This window comes from Anomalospiza imberbis, chromosome 27 (genome assembly GCF_031753505.1).
Source record: "Anomalospiza imberbis isolate Cuckoo-Finch-1a 21T00152 chromosome 27, ASM3175350v1, whole genome shotgun sequence".
In the NCBI taxonomy this organism is placed as follows: Eukaryota; Metazoa; Chordata; class Aves; order Passeriformes; family Viduidae; genus Anomalospiza; species Anomalospiza imberbis.
The window spans coordinates 2,190,145-2,211,147 of record NC_089707.1 but is presented as its reverse complement, the minus strand read 5'-3'; the positions used below and the strand labels follow the sequence as shown (position 1 = coordinate 2,211,147).

The window sequence follows — 21,003 nt, the reverse complement described above, 5'->3', positions numbered from 1 at the left end:
CCAAACCTAACCCCTGCAGCTAGCAACTTGTCACCTTTATTTCATAAAATCCTATCCTAGAAGAGGAAGTCCTAGAAGAGTTTGAGTTGGAGGGACATTTCAGCCCATCTCATTCCCATGGGCAGGGACACCTTCCACTACTCCTGGCCTTTGAACCCTTCCAGGATGGGACATTTGCTGGAATGTTAACTCTGAAGGCATGTGAAAATGGAAGGGGATGCAGAGAAAGTTCCTTTTTGCTCAGGTTGAGCCTGCAGCTCCCCATCCCAGCTGGCAGGGCCTTGGCAGCAGCTCCAAGCAGGGAGCTGTGTTATCCCACGCTGCAATCCTGCCCAGAGTGGTGCAAAGTTTTGGCAGGAGACCCCGGCGATTTGTGCAAGTCCTGGGAGAGATTTGATAGCAGAGTCTGCAAGCAGCCCTGGGAACCAGAGACTTCTTCATGCACGGCTGTCTCTGAGTTCTCTAGGAGACCCCCAGCCCCTCTGTGCTCCCTGTTCCCTGCTGGGCAGAGAGCAGGAGTGGCTGCCTCTGGGTCAGGAGGGGGAATTAGGGCCTGAGGAAGTTCTTAAGAAGGCAGTCACAGGTTTGCCTCCTGCCCCATCTTCTGGTGGTCAGTGATTTAATACTTCCTTAGCTGGAGGTCCTGGGCCATCATGTTTAACCCATCAGGACAGGTCAGTCCTGCCCATGCTTATCTGAGCCTTTAAGGACTATTTTTGTGGTCATATTCTACAGAAACAAAGTTCTATTTAATTAGGTGCTGTCTGGAAAAGCACCCCCTCTTAGAATCCTGGAATGGTTTGGATTGGAAAGGACCCTAAAAAGCATCCAGTACCAGCCCTGCCACGGCAGGGACACCTTCCACTGTCCCAGGCTGCTCCAGTCCCTGTCCAACCTGGCCTTGGACACTGCCAGGGATCCAGGGGCAGCCACAACCCTAATACCCTGGGTAATTGTGCCTCACCACCCTCACAGGGAAGGATTTTTCCCCAATATCCCATCTAACCCTTCCCTCTGGCAGTGCAAAACCAGTGCCCCCTTGCCTACCTGCTGCCCGATGGCTGCACTGGGATCCCTTCCCTTCTGGAATGGGCAATCCCAAGAAGTTGTTCCCTGTTCCCATGCTCTCCATCCTACCCTGCTCATTCCCAGTGCACATCCCTGAGCCTTGTGGAGTTTCCCATCACATCCCATCCCAGGTGCTTTCAAGCTCTGTCTTCCTACACAAATAAAGGAAGGTGGATATTTGGGACTCTCCCTTTTGGAAACAGAAGTTTGGTGTGAGTGCCTCGAGGGCACAGAGGGGCTGCTGGAACAGGGACACGGTGACATCTTGAAGAGCCACTGGAAAAACCTCTTGGGAGAGTTTGTCACCCAAACTGGCAAAGACTGAGGAGGGCAGGGAGGTGCAGGAGTGTCCCTGGGCATTTTTCCTCTGTGCACATTCCACAGGAAGGTCCTGATGCCTTTTCCAGAGTTGTGCTGATCTGCTGGCAAACTTGTGCCCAATTCTCAGGGCTGCCCCTGATGCCTCAGGTTTGAGCTTTTCTATTTTTCAGATTCTGTGCTGCTTTAGTGTGTGGGTCTGGGCTTCATATGAGGGGACGGTGAGCTCTCTGCACTGAGCAGGGAGACAAAACAATTCCTTCTCCAGCTGGGGACCAAGGACAAATGATCCAAATCTCAGGCCCAAGAGCACAAACAACGTGGAATGAAGAGAGAAAAACAAGCGGGATGGGACTGCATGGGCTGGAGCTGTAACTGGACAATGAACTCCAATGTGCAAATGGAGCAGAACTGATCAAAGTGAGAGCCCCCGTGAGCGGTCGTGCATTTTGTGACCATTTTGGTTCATCTTGGGTGCAGCCCTGGCTGGGCTCTTGTGCTGCCCAAGGTGGATCCACTGAAGCCTTTTAATAAATCCCTAATTTATTCTTAGCTCTGTCCATTCTCTGTTCCAGGTCAGCCTTCACAAGGCACCACCCCAGGGACACTGGGAATCACCAAATGGAATCACAGAATCCCTGGGCTTGGAAGAGCCCTCTAAGGCCATCCATCAAGTCCAACCATCAACCCAGCACTGGCAAAGCCACTGGTAAACCTTGTCCCCAAGTGCCACCTCCACAGGTTTTTGGAACACTTTGGAGTGTGCAAGCCAAGGTGACTCCACCACTTCCCGGGACAACTTCTTCCTGTGCCTGGACACCCTTTCAAGGAAGGAACTCTTCCTCATACCCAATTTAAACTTCCCCAGGTACAATTTGATGGGCCACCAGGTGTCTGATGGGCCAAACTCTGTGGAGAAGATGTTTGGGAACACTCCTTTTGTTGAACATCCACCCTGGCCCTCAGCAGCCCTTGCCTGCATAAATGTTTCCTTCCTTCATTTAATAACTTCCCGATTCTTCACTACCTTGTTACTCTTTTAATTCCTGCCTCTCCCTGCAGGAACTAAAACTCATCTCCAGCTAATAAAACCAACTAATCCCAAGAGTTTGAGTCTTCCGGCAACTCCAAGGTGAAGCTGAAGGGCCCAAAATAACCCCTGGCTGCTGCAACTCCCTCGACTTCCTGCTTGCATCAGGATGGAGTTTGGCATCAAAACAGCTGCGGGCTGTCAAATCAGCCCTGAGGAGGCTCTGCCCACCTCATGCCAGCTCTGGAGGGTTTGAGGGGGAATGTGGGAGACTGGAGAAGGTGCAGGAGGGAGCCTGGGAGCTCTCCCATGCTCCTGGAGCTGTTTCCCAAGTCCAGCTGGACCCCGAGCAGCTCCTGCCTGCCAGGAATTCTCCCACACCCTCGGAGGGAGGGCGAGAGGCTTGCACAAGGCTGGTGACAGAGGAGGAGGCTGCTGTGGCCTCCAGGCTGAGCCCGTGCCTATCTCCCCTGTTGTTGAGACTGGGAAACTGGAATGGGAACTGGGAGAGGGAGCCATCCCACCCACAACGTGCCTCTCCCTGTGGTGCTCTTTCCCAAAGACAGATGTTTCCCAAATCTTATTTTCATGTCCTGAACTCTCACTGCAGACAGGGAGCAGAGCACAGCAGCCCCCTCATGCTCTGGGACCACGGAGGTGCCGAGGAGGAGCTCCAGCTTGCCCAGGGATGCTCTCACTCCAATGTTTCTCCTGCAAAAAAACAGGATATTAGCACAAATTATGTGAATTAGGGGCAAGTGCAGCGGTGACTGAGCAGTGCTGTGGGAGCAAACACAGAAATCCAGATTTTTTTTTTCCCACCTGTTCACAGAAATTCTCCAGAGAACTGCAAGCCCAGGCCAGAGAAGGGAAAGACCTCAGGGTTCAGCTGTCCGTGGCCATGCTGAGCAGAAATGTCGTGAGCTGGCTGAGACCTGATGCAGTTGAAGCACAGCCCAGGTGGCAGGAAAGTGGTGCAGGGACAGGACACGGTGAAATTCCAACAAGGATGTGAGTGCCGATTCAATCCCTCATTTGAGAGCTGTAAGCCCCAAAGTGGTGACATTTGAGGATCCTACACACAGAGACCTCCTGCCTGTTTGCTTGAACGTGTCGTAACCCTGGACTGAGGTGCTCTTTGGTGCTCCTGGGGTCCCTGGAAATGCCATCCCAGCAGCTGCAGCATTCTTTAACCCTAATCAGGGGTGCACCCTGGGGCTTGAGGCACCTGGAGTCCATTTCCCACCTATGGAAGCTCCTTGGGACAGGTGGTTTCTCTGTGTCCTCTCTGGCTGTTGGTTCCTTTACAGGGGATCCAGAGCCCCTCGGCAGTGCCAAGCAGGAATTGCCGCTGTGGTTGTGCCTGGTGTTACTGCTGGGTCTGGCTGAGCTGGGGGACATTGTAAAATCAGTAATTAATTTTTAATTAATTGTTGCAAGTCTTGCAAACAGCCTGGGAGGTGCTGGGGGCAGCTGGAGGTGACAACTCCATGCGCAAGTGAGGAGGGGACAGCGCCCTAAGGGCAGCCTTGACTCCCCAAATCCCACCTCAGGCACACCCCTGCTGTCACTCTGTAGCCAGAGCCATTCCCACCCTCTCTTTCCAAGGCAGTGGAGGTGGTGCTGGATTGTCTGGGAGCAGCTGGGCCCTGGCTCTGTGCAGGGATCAACACCTGCCCTGCATGGCTTAGCTTGGAGATCAGGCAGGGATCTGCAGGTGCCTCCAGATCTGCTCGGAGATAGGGACTGGCTGCTGTTTCATGGTTACAGGCAGAGGGATGCCAGAATGCACAGCTAATTACTGCAGAGCACAGCTAATTACTGCAGGGCACAGCTAATTACTGCAGGGCAGCGAGGCAGCAGCTGAAAGGAGCCCAGGGGAGCAGGAAGGGGATGGCTGGACCAGGAGTGTGGCCAGCAGGGCAGGGACTGTCCCCTGGGCTGGCGCTGCTGAGGCTCCTCAGCTCCTGGGGACAGTTTGGGCCCCTCAGGACAAGAAGGACACTGAGAGGCTGGAGCATGTCCAGGGAAGGGAGCAGAGCTGGGGAAGGGTCTGGAGCACCAGGAGCAGCTGAGGGAGCTGGGGAGGCTCAGCCTGGAGAAAAGGAGGCTCAGGGGGGACCTTGTGGCTCTGCACAACTCCTGACAGGAGGGGACAGCTGGAGGGGTCGGGCTCTGCTCCAGGGAACAGGGACAGGAGGAAAGGGAACAGCCTTGAGCTGTGCCAGGGGAGGTTTAGATTGGAAACTGGGAGAAATTCCTTCACGGGAGGGGTGGTCGGGCACAGGCACAGCTGCCAGGGCAGTGCTGGAGTCCCCAACCCCTGAGATGCTCAAAAGCAGCGTGGATGTGGCACCTGGGGACAGGGCTTGGTGTTGCTGGGTTGATGGTTGGACTCTACAGCTCCTTTCTGCCAAGTGCCTGGAGGGACCCTGGTGCCACCCAAACCCTTGGGGCACCTCCACCTCATCCCGGGTCACAAAAAATTGCCTGCAGGTCGCGCTGGCAGTCCCCACCTGTCCTCACCTGTCCCCATCGGTCCCCACCTGTCCCAGGTGCGTCTCTAGGACCCCTCCACGCCCCAGCGGTGCCCGGTGCAGGATGCCACCTTTGGGGAGGCTGGTACTGCCTGCCGGGGACACGTCAGTGCTGGGGGGTTTGGGGGGAAGGGGGGGGTTTGGAGGCGTTTTAGTGGGTCCTGAAGAAATTTTGGGGTGTCCTGAGGGGATTTTGGGGGGTCCCAGGGGGGTTTTTAGTGTCCCTTGAGTCGGGACCACCCGTTATCCCAGACCAGGGCACCGTGCCCGGGGTGACCTCGGGGCCCAGCCGTGCTCAGACCCCTCCTGCACAGGGGTTCCCCCGCACCCCCCGGCCCATCCCAGGGATCCCCCGGACCCTCCGGGGCCCCCCATGTCCCGGGACCCCCCCATGGCCCAGGGCCCCGTCATGGCCCAGGACCCCATCATGGCCCGGGACCCCCCCCATGGCCCGGGACCCCCCATGGCCCGGGACCCCATCATGGCCCGGGACCCCCCATGGCCCAGGACCCCATCATGGCCCAGGACCCCATCATGGCCCGGGACCCCCCCATGGCCCGGGACCCCATCATGGCCCGGGACCCCATCATGGCCCAGGACCGCCCCCCATGGCCCGGGACCCCATCATGGCCCAGGACCCCCCCCCATGGCCCGGGACCCCATCATGGCCCAGGACCCCCCCATGGCCCGGGACCCCATCATGGCCCGGGACCCCATCATGGCCCGGGACCCCCCATGGCCCGGGACCCCATCATGGCCCGGGACCCCATCATGGCCCGGGACCCCCCCATGGCCCAGGACCCCCCCATGGCGCGGGACCCCCCCCATGGCCCGGGACCCCCCATGGCCCGGGACCCCATCATGGTCCGGGACCCCCCATGGCCCGGGACCCCATCATGGCCCGGGACCCCCCATGGCCCGGGATCCCATCATGGCCCGGGACCCCCCCATGGCCCGGGACCCCCCATGGCCCGGGACCCCATCATGGCCCGGGACCCCATCATGGCCCGGGACCCCCCCATGGCCCGGGACCCCCCCATGGCCCGGGACCCCCCCATGGCCGTGCTGGTGCTGCCCCCTGCGGGTAACGGGGCCGCGGTGCAGCCGGAGAGCGGGAGACGGGGATGGGCTACGGGAAACGGGATTGGGGTACGGGAAACGGGATTGGAGTACGGGAAACGGGATTGGAGTACGGGAAACGGGATTGGGGTAAGGGAAACGGGATTGGGGTACGGGAAAGGGATTGGGGTACGGGAAACGGGATTGGGCTACGGGAAACGGGATTGGGGTACAGGGAAAGGGATTGGGGTACGGGAAAGGGATTGGGGTACGGGAAACGGAGTTGGGGTGAAGGGAAAGGGATTGGGCTACGGGAAACGGGGTTGGGGTACGGGAAACGGGATTGGGGTACAGGGAAAGGGATTGGGGTAATGGAAACGGGGTTGGGGTGAAGGGAAAGGGATTGGGGTACGGGAAAGGGATTGGGGTACAGGGAAAGGGATTGGGGTACGGGAAACGGGATTGGGGTAGGGGAAACGGGATTGGGGTACAGGGAAACGGGATTGGGGTACGGGAAACGGGACTGGGGTGAAGGGAAAGGGATTGGGGTACGGGAAATGGGATTGGGGTGAAGGGAAAGGGATTGGGGTACAGGGAAAGGGATTGGGGTACGGGAAACGGGATTGGGGTACAGGGAAAGGGATTGGGGTATGGGAAACGGGATTGGGGTGAAGGGAAAAGGGATTGGGGTACTGAGAAAGGGGGTTTGGGATACAGGGAAATCCTGGAACAGGACAATCCCATTCCACCCCTGCCATGGCAGGGACACCTTCCACTGTCCCAGGCTGCTCCAAGCCCTGTCCAGCCTGGCCTTGGGCACTGCCAGGGATCCAGGGGCAGCCCCAGCTGCTCTGGGCACCCTGTGCCAGGGCCTGCCCACCCTCCCAGGGAACAATTCCTAATTCCCAATCTCCCATCCAGCCCTGCCCTCTGGCAGTGGGAGCCATTCCCTGTGTCCTGTCCCTCCAGGCCTTGTCCCCAGTCCCTCTCCAGCTCTCCTGGAGCCCCTTCAGGCCCTGCAAGGGGCTCTGAGCTCTCCCTGGAGCCTTCTCCTCTCCAGGTGAGCACCCCCAGCCTTCCTGGAGGACAGGGTCCTTGTGGCTGTTTTTAGGACAGGAGAGCTGTGGTGGGCAGCTCCTTGTGGCACAGCCAGGGCTCCCCAGGGACTCTGAGGAGCCACCGGGCCAGGAACGAAGCAGTTAAACTCTGTATAAAACACAGGCCGGTGATGTTGTGTTGTATAACAGACAGATAATACGTTTTTTCCCGGCATCTGTGCTCCAGCTTGCCTGAAAAGCTCCAGACCTGAATTTCAACCCCTGTCAGCAGTTCCAGTCCAGCCTCGCAGCGCTGTCACCCGCAGTAAATTACCGGCTTGGCGTTAATCTGCCCGAGCCCAGAGAACCGAGATCCCTGCAAATGCATCTCCCAGACATCCCCTGCGAGCCGCAGCTTTAAAATCCATTCGGGGGAAGCAGAGCGGGGGTTTTATTGGAAGGCAAACATAAAGCTCCGCTCCCGAGGGAGCGCGGCCCAGGGGAGGGGGGATAAAGCCACCCCGGCCCGGGGCGGGGGGGACAGGCCATTGTTTGCTACAAAGGACAGGAAACGAGCCTCAAAGGGGACATGAAAGAACCTTAAAACAAATGCAGATCAGCGAGCGGGGATGGCTCCGAGCATCTCCCGCCTGCGCTGCCCGGGGCTGCTGCGGCCGCGGGGGGCTCGGAGCGGGGAGCCGGGGACCCCTCGGGTGCTGGGACCTGCCTTTCCCCCCAGGAGTGGAGGTGAAAAGGGCCAGAGGAGCCTTGCATCACCCCGAACCACCCGACTGTGGCCGGGCTCGATGGTTATAGAATCGTCAAATCAAGGAATGGTTTGGGATGGAAGGGACCTTAAAGTGTCAGCCCTGCCATGGCCAGGGACACCTTCCACTGTGCCAGGCTGCCCCAAGCCCTGTCCAGCCTGGCCTTGACCTTATGGTTAGACTCGATGGTCTTAAAGCTCCTTTCCAACCTAAAAAACTCCATGATTCCAAACCCCTTCCCTTCCAAATCCCTTCATTCCCACAGAATGGGACTGAGCCGGGCAGGACACTCAGAGCCTGTCCTTACTCCAGCCTTGGGCTGCTCTCCTGCTCCTTCAGTGCCCCTGAAACTCATCCCATCCTCCATCCCCTCTGCCCAGCTCCACCCAGCCCCAGAACTGGGTGGGTTTGGGTCTCCTTAGGGCCCCCCAAGGAAGGGGAACTGGTGTGGTGCCCCGCAGGAGCTCTCTGGCTGGAGAAACCGAGCTGTGCTCAGCGAGAGGAGTCACAGAGGTGCCAAAAATGCATTAAAGCCAGTTTTTCTACACGGAGATATCCCTTATCTGCTCTGAAAAACAGCGGGTTTGGTCCCTTTGGAGTCGAGCCTCTCTGCTGAATGTTCTGCTCCTCCCAGTGAGAGCCGGCTGGCGTTTGAGCCAAGGGGCAGCAATGACCCACAGTGGCCCACAAAACCATTTCCTGCCATACAAGGCAGGCTGGTGGCCCTCTGCCAGAGGGGACAATGAGGGACATGGGGCCTGGCCTGTGAGCCCTCGTGTTCCTGTTTACTTGGAGCCTTGGTCGTGGATCAGAGAGATTTCCCTGGCTCCTTTTCCAGCGATTTTGAGCACAGTGGCAGGCAGCAGCGCCCAAATCCTGCAGGAATCCTCCTCCTGTGTGGGGTCTCTGGCATTGGTGGCTCTGTGTCATCAGGAGGGGACCTTCCCCAGCCCTGCGGGGTGTCCCACCAGCTCTGTCACCCCCTGGAAGGACAGCAGGGCCCGAGGCCACCTCCTGGGCCACGGACAGCGACCGCCCTGATGGCGCTGTCCTGGCCCCTGTGACACCAGCAGCATTCCAGGCTGGCCAGGAGGAGCCCGGGGCTCTGTGTGCTCCTGTCACACGGGGACAAACATCACCCAGCCCCGCAGTGAGGGGAGTTCCCGCTGTTATCTCGTCCTTCCTTCAGCCCAGAGCCCGACCAACACCCTGCCCTTATCAGCCCGGCCCCGGGCAGGCACGGCTGGGGAGGGGCTGGGACAGGGGCCGGGCAGGGGGACAGGAACGTGGCACTGGGGACTGGAAGGTGGCACTGGCGACAGAAAAGTGGCACTGGGGATGGGAATGTGGCACTGGGGACAAGAACATGGCACTGGGAAAGTGGCACTGGGGACAGAAAAGTGCTGCTGGGCACGGGAAGGTGGCAATGGGGACAAGAACATGGCCCTTGGGGGTTGGAATGTGGCCCTGGGGATGGAGAAGTGGCAGTGGGGACAAGAACCACTGGGGGTGGGAATGTGGTAGTGGGAACAAGAACATGGCAGCGGGGACAACAAAGTGGCACTGGGGCACAGGTACAGGAATGTGGCCCTAGGAATGGGAATGTGGCAGTGGGGACAAGAACATGGCACTGGCGTCAGGAACATGGCACTGGGGACAGGAAAGTGGCACTGGGGATGGGAATGTGGCACTGGGGACAAGAACATGGCCCTGGGGACAAGAGCATGGCCCTGGGGATGGGAATCTGGCACTGGGGACAGGAAAGTGGCATCAGGGATGGGAAAGGGGTACTGGGGATAGGAAAATGGAATCAGAGAATTGCCAAGGTTGGAAAAGCCCTCTGGCATCATGGAGTCCAGCCATTGCCCCAGCACTGCCAAGGCCACCATTAATCCACGTCCCCAAGTGCCACTCCAGGGATGGTGACCCCAGCGCTGCCCTGGGCAGCTGTGCCAGGGCCTGAACCCCGTTCTGTGAAGGAATTTCTCTTGATTTCCAATCCAAACCTCCCCTGGAGCAGCTTGAGGCCTTTCCTCTTGTCCTGTGCCTTGGAGTCAGGAGCAGAGCCCGACCCCACCTGGCTGCACCCTCAGGAGTCAGGAAGTTGCCAGAGGCACCTGGGGGTGGGAGCATGGAGCTGGAGAAGGGATTGTGGTGCGTGGCGAAGGGAACAGTCCCTGGGGACTGGAACACGGTGCCTGGATTTGGGGATGTGGCTCTGGAGACTGGAGCACAACGTCTGGGGATGGGAACATGGTGCTTGAAGATGGGAACATGGCTCTGGAGATGGAACCGTGGTGTCTGGAGATGGAACCAGGGCTCTGGAGATGGAACCATGGCTCTGGAGATGGAACCATGGTGTCTGGAGATGGAACCATGTTGTCTGGAGATGGAACCGTGGCTCTGGAGATGGAACCATGGTATCTGGAGATGGAACCAGGGCTCTGGAGATGGAACCATGGTATCTGGAGATGGAACCAGGGCTCTGGAGATGGAACCGTGGCTCTGGAGATGGAACCGTGGCTCTGGAGATGGAACCATGGTATCTGGAGATGGAACCGTGGCTCTGGAGATGGAACTGTGGTGTCTGGAGATAGAACCAGGGCTCTGGAGATGGAACCATGGTGTCTGGAGATGGAACTGTGGTGTCTGGAGATGGAACTGTGGTGTCTGGAGATGGAACCATGGCTCTGGAGAAAGAATCCTGGTTCTTGAGGATGGGGACATGGCTCTGGAGATGGAACCATGGTGTCTGGAGATAGAACCATGTTGTCTGGAGATGGAACCGTGGCTCTGGAGATGGAACCATGGTATCTGGAGATGGAACCAGGGCTCTGGAGATGGAACCATGGTATCTGGAGATGGAACCGTGGCTCTGGAGATGGAACCATGGTATCTGGAGATGGAACCGTGGCTCTGGAGATGGAACTGTGGTGTCTGGAGATGGAACCATGGCTCTGGAGAAAGAATCCTGGTTCTTGAGGATGGGGACATGGCTCTGGAGATGGAACCATGGGATCTGGAGATGAAACCATGGCTCTGGAGAGGGAACCATGGTATCTGGGAATGGGAGTGGGAATGTAGCTCTGCAGAAGGAACAATGATGGTTGAGGATGCTGGAAACGAGAACACGGTGCTTGAGGTTGGGAATGTGGCTCTGGAGATAGTACCATGGCTCTGGAGATGGAACTGTGGTACCTGGGCACGGGAAAGGGGCTCTGGAGAAGGAATCCTGGTTCTTGAGGATGGGAACATGGTGCTGGAGATTGGAATGCAGTGCCTGGGGATGGGAATGTAGCTCTGGAGATTGGAATGCAGTGCTGGAGACTGGAACACAATGCCTGTTGGTGGCAACACGGTGCTTGAGGATGGGAATGTGCCTCTGAAGATGGGACTGTGGCTCTGGAGATGGAAAAGTGGCTCTGGAGAAGGAATCATGGTTCTTGAGGATGGGAGCACAGCACTGGAGACTGGAACACAATGCCTGGGGTTGGAAATGTGGTTCTGGAGATTGGAACACAGTGCTGGAGACTGGAACACAACGCCTGGTGGTGGCAACACGGTGCTTGAGGATGGGAATGTGCCTCTGAAGATGGGACTGTGGCTCTGGAGAAGGAATTCTGGTTCCTGAGGATGGGAACACGATGCTGGAGACCTGAACACATTGCCTGGGGATGGGAATGCAGCTCTGGAGATTGCAACACGGTGCCGAAGACTGCACACCACAGCATCTGAGGATCGCAACGTGCCACTGCAGATGGCAGCACGGTGCCTGGGGCCAGAACCGCGCCTGCGGAGCGCGGTGCCGCCGGTGCGCAGCCGCCCGGCCCCTGGCGGCACCGGCGGCGGGGGGAGCGCGGCCGTGCGGCGCCGGGACTCGAACCCGGGTCCTTGGGGCGGGTGCGGGGAGGGGGCGCTGCCGGCAGGGGGCGCTGCCGCGCGCGGGCGGCGGGCTGGGGGGGGGCGCGGCGCGCGCGCCTTTGTTGCCGTTGGCGCCTCTTCCTGCGCCGGGCGGCGGCGGCGCGCGCGGGCGGGAGCGCGGGCGGCACCGGGAGCGGCACCGGGAGCGCAGCGCGGCTCGGGCTCGGCGGAGCGGAGCGGCGGGAGCATGGAGATGCAGAAGCGCTTGACGCTGGAGCTGCGCAACAAGAAGCCGAGCGAGGTGCGGCGGGGAGCGGGGCGGCACGTGCTGCGGGCGGGGAGTGGGAGGAGGAGGAGGAGGCGGCGGCGGCGGCGGCGGCGGGTGGGAGAGCGGCCCGCGGGGGTCCCGCACGGCGGGGACCGGGCGGGTTTGGCGGCGTGGGGATGGCGCGGTTGCGGCGGGCGCGGAGCGCGGCGGCGGCGGGAGCGCTCCCGCCCGGCCCGCAGCCCCGGCATGGCGGCGCGCACGTGCGCGGCGGGGCCCGCCCGCACCGGGGCCGCGCTGGAGGCGGCGGCGGGGCCCGGCCCGGCCCGCGGAGGGGCGCGGGGGGCAGCGGGGCGGCCAGCGGGCAGGGCCGGGCCGGGCCGGGCCCCGCCGCGCCGGAGTCAGCGGGCCCGGGCCGGGGCGGCCCCGCGCGGCCATGGCGGCTCGGCCATGTTAGCGGGGCCCGGCCGGGCCCGGAGCGGCTCCCGCGGGCTCCTCCGCGCGGGGCAGGGCTCGGGGGCTGCGGGGATGAGCCTTTAGGTGCCGCTGGGGATGAGCCTTTAGGTGCCGCTGGGGCCGCCCGTTCCCCTCCGCTGGCGGCCGCGGGGCCGGGCCCAGCCCTCATCACCCCCTCCGGGACCGCCTCATCCCCGGGTCTTCTCCAGCCGTGCCTTCTTGGATCTCCCTTTCCCCGGCTCTCCCCGCTCCCTTTTCCCTGGATCTCCCTTTCCCCGGCTCTCCCCGCTCCCTTTTCCCTGGATCTCCCTTTCCCCGGCTCTCCCCGCTCCCTTTTCCCTGGATCTCCCTTTCCCCGGCTCTCCCCGCTCCCTTTCCCCTGGATCTCCCTTTCCCCGGCTCTCCCCGCTCCCTTTTCCCTGGATCTCCCTTCCCCCGGCTCTCCCGGCTCTCCCCATCCCGGGGCCGCCCCGCTGGGCCGTGGCCGGTCCCTCCCTGGCCCCGGGGACACTCGGTGTCGTGGCAGCTGCGGGCCGTGGCACCCGAGCACGGGGGGAACGGGCGCTGAGCGGGGCTTTGGGTGGAGATTAAAGCGGCTTCGTGCACGGCCGGGGGATTTGCAGAAGCAGAGCTGCTGGGCAGGAGGAGCTGCGAGCGCCTGGTGCCTGTGGAGCGACGCCAGGAATTGCAGAGCCAGCGGGGTCAGGGCTGGGTGTCCCTGCGTGGCCCGGGACCTGCTGTGTCCCATCAGGAAGGGCCCGGCCTGGGGTAAAGCTGGGCTTGGCTGGGTTAGGCACGAGTCACCCACACCAGCTGTGGCTGCCCCTGGATCCCTGGCAGTGCCCAAGGCCAGGCTGGACAGGGCTTGGAGCAGCCTGGGACAGTGGGAGGTGTCCCTGCCACGGCAGGGGTGGAATGAAATGGGATTTAAGGTCCCTTCCCACCCAAACCATTCCAGGATTCCATGGTAACGTGGTGGAGTTTAGGCTCACCTCTGTGCCCACTCCTCACAGCAGTAGCCACCCAGTTCTGCCCTTTGCCACCTTTACATCCACCACGGTGACAGTCCCAGTTTGGATGGAGCACGTCAGTTTTCTGTCTTGTTGGGAGCAAAACAAACTCTGCTCCAAAACCTCTGAGAGCCTCCACTCAAACCCCCAAGCACCGGAGAAGCTTGAAGCCATAATTCATTCTGAGCTTGTGCTGTGAAGGTGGCAGAGATGGCCCAGCAGCCTCTCCCTCTGGGAGGGCAGAGAGATTTTAAAATGACTCCCTAAGAGTTGGCTGATGTGAGCAGGAGAGGTAAAATGGGAGCGCTGCGAAGGAGGAATTTGGAGAGCACCACGAGCCTTCTGGCCAAGGCTCATTTTTGCATCTTGCTGTCAAGAATGTGTGGGGTAAAAGCAGATTTTGGGAGTGGTTTGTGAGAGCTGGGGCTGTCTCTGGGGGGGCAGGGCTGTTTCCCTCCAGGTGTTTGGGGACAGCAGTTCTGTGCTGGTGCTTGGTGGTCCTGGTGGCACAGGGGGGGGGTTGATTCCTTTGTGTGCTGAATTCCTGGAGGTTCCTGGATGTGGAATCCATGCTGGGCACAAAGTTAGGTGCCATCAGTGCTCTTGTGTCACCAGCCTGAGGTTGAGCTCATGTGCTGAGCCCTGCCCAGGCACCTGCGTCGCCTCACTGGGCATTGTCACAGGGAGGTCAGTCCTCTGGGGACAGGTTTTCTGTCACCCCAGTGGTGTGGGGGACAAAGTGGGAGGGGACAAACCCAGCTGACCTCGTTTGGCCCCTCTGTAGCAGAGCCTGAAGCTGACTCTGAAAGCTTTATTGATGTGCAGGGAGCTTTGGGATGTGACCTCATGGTTCCAAACCCCTGCATGCTGCTCCCTGGAGGATGGGGACCTTGGTGGGAACAGCAGGAGTATGTTGGTGGCTTATGCTTAGAGGGTGAAACTCCAACCACGGTGAGGGACTGTCACCAAAAGTTTGTTGGCTTTAAGGTCTTAAATTTGAGGAGGAGCTGGAGGCACAGCTGTGCTCTGGATGTGTTGGTGATGTCACCTCGAGGCCCAGGGGGACGGTGGCAGCTCTGGTGACAGCTGGGGGTGTCCCTGTGCAGGTGAAGGAGCTGGTCCTGGACAACTGCCGCTCAGAGGATGGCAAGGTGGTCGGCCTCTCCTCAGACTTTGAGAACCTGGAGTTCCTCAGCATGATCAACATCAACCTGCTGTCCGTGTCCAACCTCCCCAAACTCAACAAGCTCCGGAAGGTGAGTCAGGACTCTGCTGCCATCTCCAGCAGCCCTTGGCCTTGTGCTGCCCCTGGTGGCAGTTGGTTTTCCTGTATTTGCCAGAAAACACGTTGAATTTTATCCTTGCTCACTGTCTGTGCAAGTGAGAAGGGTCGGGTTTAATGTGCAACAAAAACCTTCCGAGCTCTTCAGGTGCTTAGAGCCCTTCCTGTCTTGCTTTTCTGCTCTCGTGCTGCGGTCAGAAGCTTCATGACACCATAAATATTTTGGATTTTAGAGCACATTCCAGCGTGGAGGTGGCTGGCAGTGCTGTGTCCCTGCAGGAAAGGGGTTTTAAGGGCAAACTTGACCTGCTGCTCTGTGAGCTGAAATTTGGGTGTTCATTGTAGCCCAGTTCTTGGTGCAATTTCCTTCCCTATATCATGAGCTGAAACACTTGGTGACCATGTGATAATTCTCTCCCTTCAGCTGGAGCTGAGTGATAATAGGATTTCTGGTGGCCTTGAAGTTCTAGCAGAGAAAACTCCCAACCTGACACACTTGAACCTAAGCGGCAACAAGATCAAAGACATCAATACCCTGGAGCCCTTGGTGAGTGGAGGCTGTGCTGGAATCCCAGGGATGACTTTTCCTTTGGGGATTGGGTTTGTGCAGCAGGAATCCAACGTCTTGGTAACTGTTCCAACAGCACTTCGTGGTTCTGATGGGAACAGATTTGATCCCAGTTTATGGCTGGGCCAGTAGTTAATGGCTCCTCAGTCTGGAAAAGCAGCAGCCAGTTGCTAAAAGAAGCGTGAAATGGGGCTGGATGAGTAAAACTGTGGATGCTCAGTGCCCAGCTGAGAAGGGACCGGGAAAGGGTCGGAGGCAGTTGGAGGTAGGTGGCACCTGGGGTGTCATGGAATGAGGGAACTGGACAGCACTGAGGGCGTCTGTCCCATCAGCCTGAAGGTTCTGCTGTCCCAGCACTGCAGGGCTCCCATTCCCATTCCCACAGTGGTCAGTGAGGCTGGAAAAGGCCTCTGAGGCTCCATCTGAGCTGCCCCAGGAATGCTGTGAGGGACACCTGGAAGGTCTGACACAGGGCATTTGTCTCAATGGCTGTTTTGTCCATCCATTCCCTCCAGAAGGAATTTGGGATTGTTTTGCTCCTCCTTTCCTTGGCGTGGTGCCCGGTGTGATGGCCTGAGCTGGGCTGTGCCAAGGGCACCCAGGCTGCAGCTCTCCCTGAGCCCTGCCTGATCTTTTGAGCAGGATGAGTCCAGCTCAGCTGCTCCTGAGCTTGCTGGGCCTGCTCAGAAGAAAGAAAGAATTGCAAATAACACAGAATTTGTTCCAGAAAGGAAAGCCAGGACATAGGAGCTGGACAGAAATTTCTTGTGCCCACAATGAGAGGAGCAGTGACTCCTCTCCATCTGAGGAGCATGTGGGGCAGAACCACTCTGTGCTGGACCTGGGCAGTGCCCCGGCCACCCTGCCTTGATTTCCTGATCTTCAGACAGTGCTGGAAATAATCTTAACAATTTGATTTTTGCAGAAAAAGTTGCCAAACCTCCACAGTCTGGACCTGTTCAACTGCGAGGTGACGATGCTCATCAACTACCGGGAGAGCGTGTTTGCCCTCCTGCCCCAGCTCACCTACCTGGATGGCTTTGATGCTGACGAGCAGGAAGCCCCAGACTCAGACCCTGAAGCAGATGGGGATGCACTGGAAGATGAGTATGAGAATGGGGAAGGTGAGGATTTTTTCTCCTCCTGGTTTTTCTGCTTGGTAACGACCCCTTGTTCACTAGAGGGTGGGCTCCAGCAGCGGGAGGAAGGGATGTGTGGGTCCCTCACCCCTTGGGCATAGGGCTGGGAGGGAGTGGGACTTGCTGGGAGGTGACAGGGCTTGGTGCTGTCCCTCCTCATCCTCTGTGACCCCTGCCTGCTGCTCACACAGCACTGAGGGGTGAGGGCTGCCTGGGTTTGGGAAATGGGGCACTTCCCTCCCTCCCCCTTTTGGTAGAAGGTGAGGAAGAGGAGGATGATGAGGAGGAAGATGATTTGGATGAAGAAGTCATTGATGACGAGGAAGATGAAGACGATGATCTGGAAGGTGAAGAGGAGGAGGATGGAGTAGATGATGAGGTGAGGCTGTCACCAGGTCACATGCTTGTCCCTTGTCTGGTGGCCCAGGTGTCACAGGAGCCTCTCTGGGGGCAGATCTGAGGAGTTTCTGGCTTTTCCCTGCACTCTGGACTTCTGAGAGTCGCAGACTCCAGAGAGTTTTCCAGTTCAGCCTTGGCCTGGCACTTCCATGGCTCTGAGTGATGGATCCATGCAGCCCCATCCGTGGGGTGTGAGGAGCTCTTGGAGATGCAGCAGCTTCTCCTGCCACCCTGAGGCTTCAGTGGGGTGGCAGAGGTGTTGGAGGACTGGGATTACTGCTCATGGAATTCTGGTTCTTGCAACAAAGCCTCTTGTTTTCACTCCAGGAGGAAGATGAGGAGGAGGATGGTGAGGAGGATGAAGAAGATGAAGCTGAGGAGGGTGAGTTGAGTCCTAACAATCCAATTTCTTGCAGAGCTCCCTCAACAGTCAAATATTTGGTGGTTTTGGAGCTTCCTCGGCCTCAGTGCAGGGCTGTTGTTGCTGCAGCTTTTCTGCCCAAGCTGGTTCTGAGCAGTGTCATCATCAAGGGTCACACAGGGAGGGAAAGGAGCTTCAGGACCTCCAGATTCCAACTGTTCTGGGAAATGGGAGAGGTCAACTGCTTAGAAAAGCAGTTCTGGGAACTAATGGGCCATGCAGGAGCAGGGCTTCTGTCCCAGGAGGGTGTGAGGGAATCTCTTGAGGGCACGTTCCCCTCTCAGCAGCTTAGAGCGGAGCTTGGGGCCAGACTCCTCTGGCTGTAACAAGCACCCAGATGAAAGCTGACAGAATATTGTGGCTGGTGTGAATTCAAGTGATCTTGGATGAATCATGGAATTGTTAAGGTTGGGAAATCCCTCTAGTACCGAGTCCAACACCACCATGTTCACCACTGACTCCTGTCCCCAGATGCCACATTCACATTTTTTTGAACTGTTCCAGGGATGGTGATTCCACCACTGCCCTGGGCAGCTGTGCCAAAGCCTGATCACCTTCTCCTGAATTTCATTGAAGGAATTTTTCCCAGTATCCCATTTAAACTTCACCTGGTGCAACTTTAAGCCATTTCCTCTTACCCTGTCACTTGTTATGTGGGCAAGACTGACCCCCCCAGCTGTCCCCTCCTGTCAGGAGTTGTGCAGAGCCACAAGGTCCCCCCGAGCCTCCTTTTCTCCAGGCTGAGCCCCTTTCCCAGCTCCATTCCCTTCCCTGGACATGTTCCAGCCCCTCAATATCCTTCTTGTCCTGAGGGCCCCAAAACTGCCCCAGGATTTGAGGCCGCAGCAGTGCCAGCACAGGGGGCCGTGAGCTTTGGTCAGGAGTGCCTGATTTCTGCAGATGCTGTGTTTTTGAGGGTGCTCAACAAAACAAAATCCCCCTTTTCAGCTGTTCTACTGGATGCTTGGAGGGCAGAGAAGGTTGCTGGTGTCTCATGCCAGCCCAGGCTTTTCCAGGAGGAGCAGGGCGGGGTGGATCTGCTCCCAAATGGTGCCAGTCTGTCCCGTGCTTGCTCCCAGCTGCAGAACTCAGCTGCTGTTCCCTGGGCTGGGCTGGAAGAGTGAATCCCCCCTCTCTTTGCAGACCATCCGTGTGGGCAGAAGAGAAAACGAAGTCTAGAGGATGAAGGAGAGGAAGATGCAGAGGACGAAGAGGATGATGAGGATGACTGATCCCAGCGAGCCAATCAGTTTTACAGACTCTGACTGTGCTTGTTTTAACCTCCCCGTTGTGTCTGTGTGAGACTGTAAATCCCTGTCTCCCACTCCTCCTCCTCCCCCTTTGTATGGCTGCAGCATCCACAATATATTTTTTTAAGATTTAGAATACTGTAGGCATTCAGGGGAATCTTCCATACAAGGCTCACTTTTTTCTCACAAATATCTCATGACCAAAGGCTTTTCTCCGTTCGGTGGTTTGTGCAGCAGCTTTAAAAAAAAAAAAAAAAAAAGGCAAAAAAAAAAAAAAGCCAAAAAAATCAAAAAAAAAAGAGAAAAAAAAAATCTCCTCCTTAGGGTATCTGTGTGTCCGAAATCAGCTGTGCCACACTGGACCCAGAGCTCCAGCTCTCACCCTGCCAGCACAGAAGGCCTTTGCCACCCTCGTGCCCTCAGCCCAGGGCTCTGAAGACGCTTTTGGAGCCACCTCGGGTGCAAAGTCTGGTTCATCTCCGTGGACTCGCAGCGATCCCCGAGGGTGTCTCAGATCTGAAATCACGGTGATGTGAACTCTGGACATGCTTGAAGATGCTTTAGTGCTGGGGATGGGGGTGCCTGGGCTTTTGTGGGGAGGGAGGGAGGGAGGGAGGGAGAGGCTGCTTGCATGACCTGGTACCTCTGCCAATGCACCTTGCAGTAACCCTGCACTTGCTTTCCTATTTGATTTTATAAACTGGAACATTTTTTCCCATTGGCCACTTAAGAACCATCCCTTGGGCTGTCCCGAGTGAGGGGGGTGTTTGTGGCCTGCAGCAGCTTTGGGAAGGGATAGGGAAGGCAGGTGAGGGGATACTGCTCCTCCAGCCGCCTCATTTCACACTGTACAGCCTGTGCAGCCACCATCACTGTGATGCTCCTGCAGACCGTGTTAGCCTGGAAATTCTCAGGGTCCTTCTGCCAGCCAGTGCCACCTCTGCACGGGCCCCTGGTGCCAGCCTGGCTTGGGCATCCTCCTCTTCCTCCTCCCGTCTTCCCAGCAGGGAGCAGAGCTCCAGCTCCCTGCTGTGGGGGTGCCACCCCGAGGTGGCTGGAGGGAGGATTTGGGGAAGCCAGCCAGGTTCATGCAGCATTCCCAACCCCATTCCCACCTTCCCTGTCCTCCCGGAGGTGTCCAGCCAGCGCATCCCTTGGGAGAAGGGCCCGGGGAGGGGGGGATGCTCGGGCTGGGGACAGCCCGGGGGTGCAGACAAGCACTGGCACTTTGTGGCATTCCCGGGAGCTCCGTGTGCCCCCGGGGCCGAGGCTCCAGCCCTCCCCTCCCCTCCCGGGGGGGTGTGGGGTGTGTTTAGCAGCACATCCCCGTTCCTGTCTCGCTTTGCTGGTGTCTCTTGCATTGTACAGTCGCTGTGACCATTCGGAGAAGAACTAATCCTGTAAAATGCAAACTGAGTAACTTATAAATGTTTAAGGAATTTAAAAAAAAAAAAAAAGTCAGAGCAGCAGTTACTTCTAATTTTTTTCCCTGCATTTTTAGCAGATTGTATGGATTTTATATTAGCCTAGTAACTGTCAGGTTTTGATCGGTCAGACTAGTCCCAGAAATAAGGATCTCCAGCCCTTTTGTATCTTTTGTTACAAAATTTGGATAAAACTTTTAATAAAGACTTCAGTTTTTAAAAATCCATTGCTATGGAGCTTGTCTTAGCTGCCTCTGCCTTGGGACCAGCCAGGAATGCTCGGAGTGGGGGCTTTGGGGCAGGTTTGGGTTTCTGCTGGGAGCAGGGACTGTCCCCTGTCCCGGGGAGGGCTGGCTTTGGCTCAGCCGGGGCTGGCAGGGACAGAGTGGGGGCTCTGCTGTGGGGTGGGGTCCTCTGCACCCCCACCATGGGCTCCGCAGCACCCCCAGGGTCCAGTGCTGCCCTTGGCGGGGGGCAGAGCCAGACCCAGGGTCAGGGACAGCTTGGGAAGGGTCTCCCTCCTGCTTTTTGGGGTGGCACCTGCCCTGGAGGAGGCAGGGGAGTGTGCAGTGGGCTGGGGGCCAGGGCAGTCACCTGTGCCAGCTGGGCTTGGGGGCTGAGCTGTGCCCCCTGCCCCACTTTGGGACCCCTTTGAGGTGCTCCGTGACCCCGTGCTGGCTCTGTGATGAGCTCTGATATCACTCTGCCAGGTCTCAGCAGCTCAGGAACACTTCAGGGTGTCCGTCCCCCCCTGCTCAGGGCCCGAGGTGGCCGGGCTGGACTGGGGAGGGCACGGTCCCAGCTCGGGGGGGCTGCAGGAGAGAGCCCCGGGGGCATCCCGGGGTGCTGCCCAGCCTGTGGGAGGTGGCAGCAGGAGGAAGGGATGGCAGCAGGAGGAAGGGGGAAGGGGTGCCCACCCCTCCCCGGTGGCCTTTGAGCCCTCTCCCGGTGTTTGTGGCCCCTCCCGGCGCTGGCAGCCGCAGAGCAGGGGGTGCCGGCTCTTCCATCGCTCCCATCCCTCGCTCCCAGCCAGGGCTGGTGTGGGCACCAGCAGGTCCCAGCACGCCTCCCCTCCAACCAGTTTGCAGCAAACTTTTCACCCCGCTGGGCTG

The 21,003-nt window shown here is 58.6% G+C and overlaps 1 protein-coding gene across 2 annotated transcripts; it reads left to right on the top strand.

Moving 5' to 3' along the window:
* The first annotated feature begins 11,824 nt into the window (after nucleotides 1-11,824).
* LOC137463159 (acidic leucine-rich nuclear phosphoprotein 32 family member B) lies at nucleotides 11,825-20,116 on the top strand. 2 transcript variants are annotated; one of them, XM_068174196.1, is made up of 7 exons: nucleotides 11,825-11,978; nucleotides 14,515-14,664; nucleotides 15,115-15,237; nucleotides 16,184-16,382; nucleotides 16,655-16,776; nucleotides 17,124-17,178; nucleotides 18,361-20,116. In XM_068174196.1, the coding sequence occupies exons 1-7, from the start codon at nucleotides 11,925-11,927 to the stop codon at nucleotides 18,447-18,449; spliced, it is 792 nt and encodes a 263-aa protein (XP_068030297.1). In that variant the 5' UTR covers nucleotides 11,825-11,924; the 3' UTR covers nucleotides 18,450-20,116. The 2 variants fall into 2 exon arrangements, with proteins under 2 accessions (XP_068030297.1, XP_068030296.1); XM_068174195.1 differs by having other exon boundaries at nucleotides 16,652-16,776.
* Nucleotides 20,117-21,003: the final 887 nt, after the last annotated feature.

Coding starts and splice junctions, on each gene's coding strand:
- LOC137463159 (XM_068174195.1), top strand. CDS start 11,925: ATGGAGATGCAGAAGCGCTTGACGCTGGAGCTGCGCAACAAGAAGCCG. Junction 15,238..16,183: donor TCAATACCCTGGAGCCCTTG/GTGAGTGGAGGC, acceptor TGATTTTTGCAG/AAAAAGTTGCCAAACCTCCA. Junction 16,383..16,651: donor TGAGTATGAGAATGGGGAAG/GTGAGGATTTTT, acceptor TCCCCCTTTTGG/TAGAAGGTGAGGAAGAGGAG.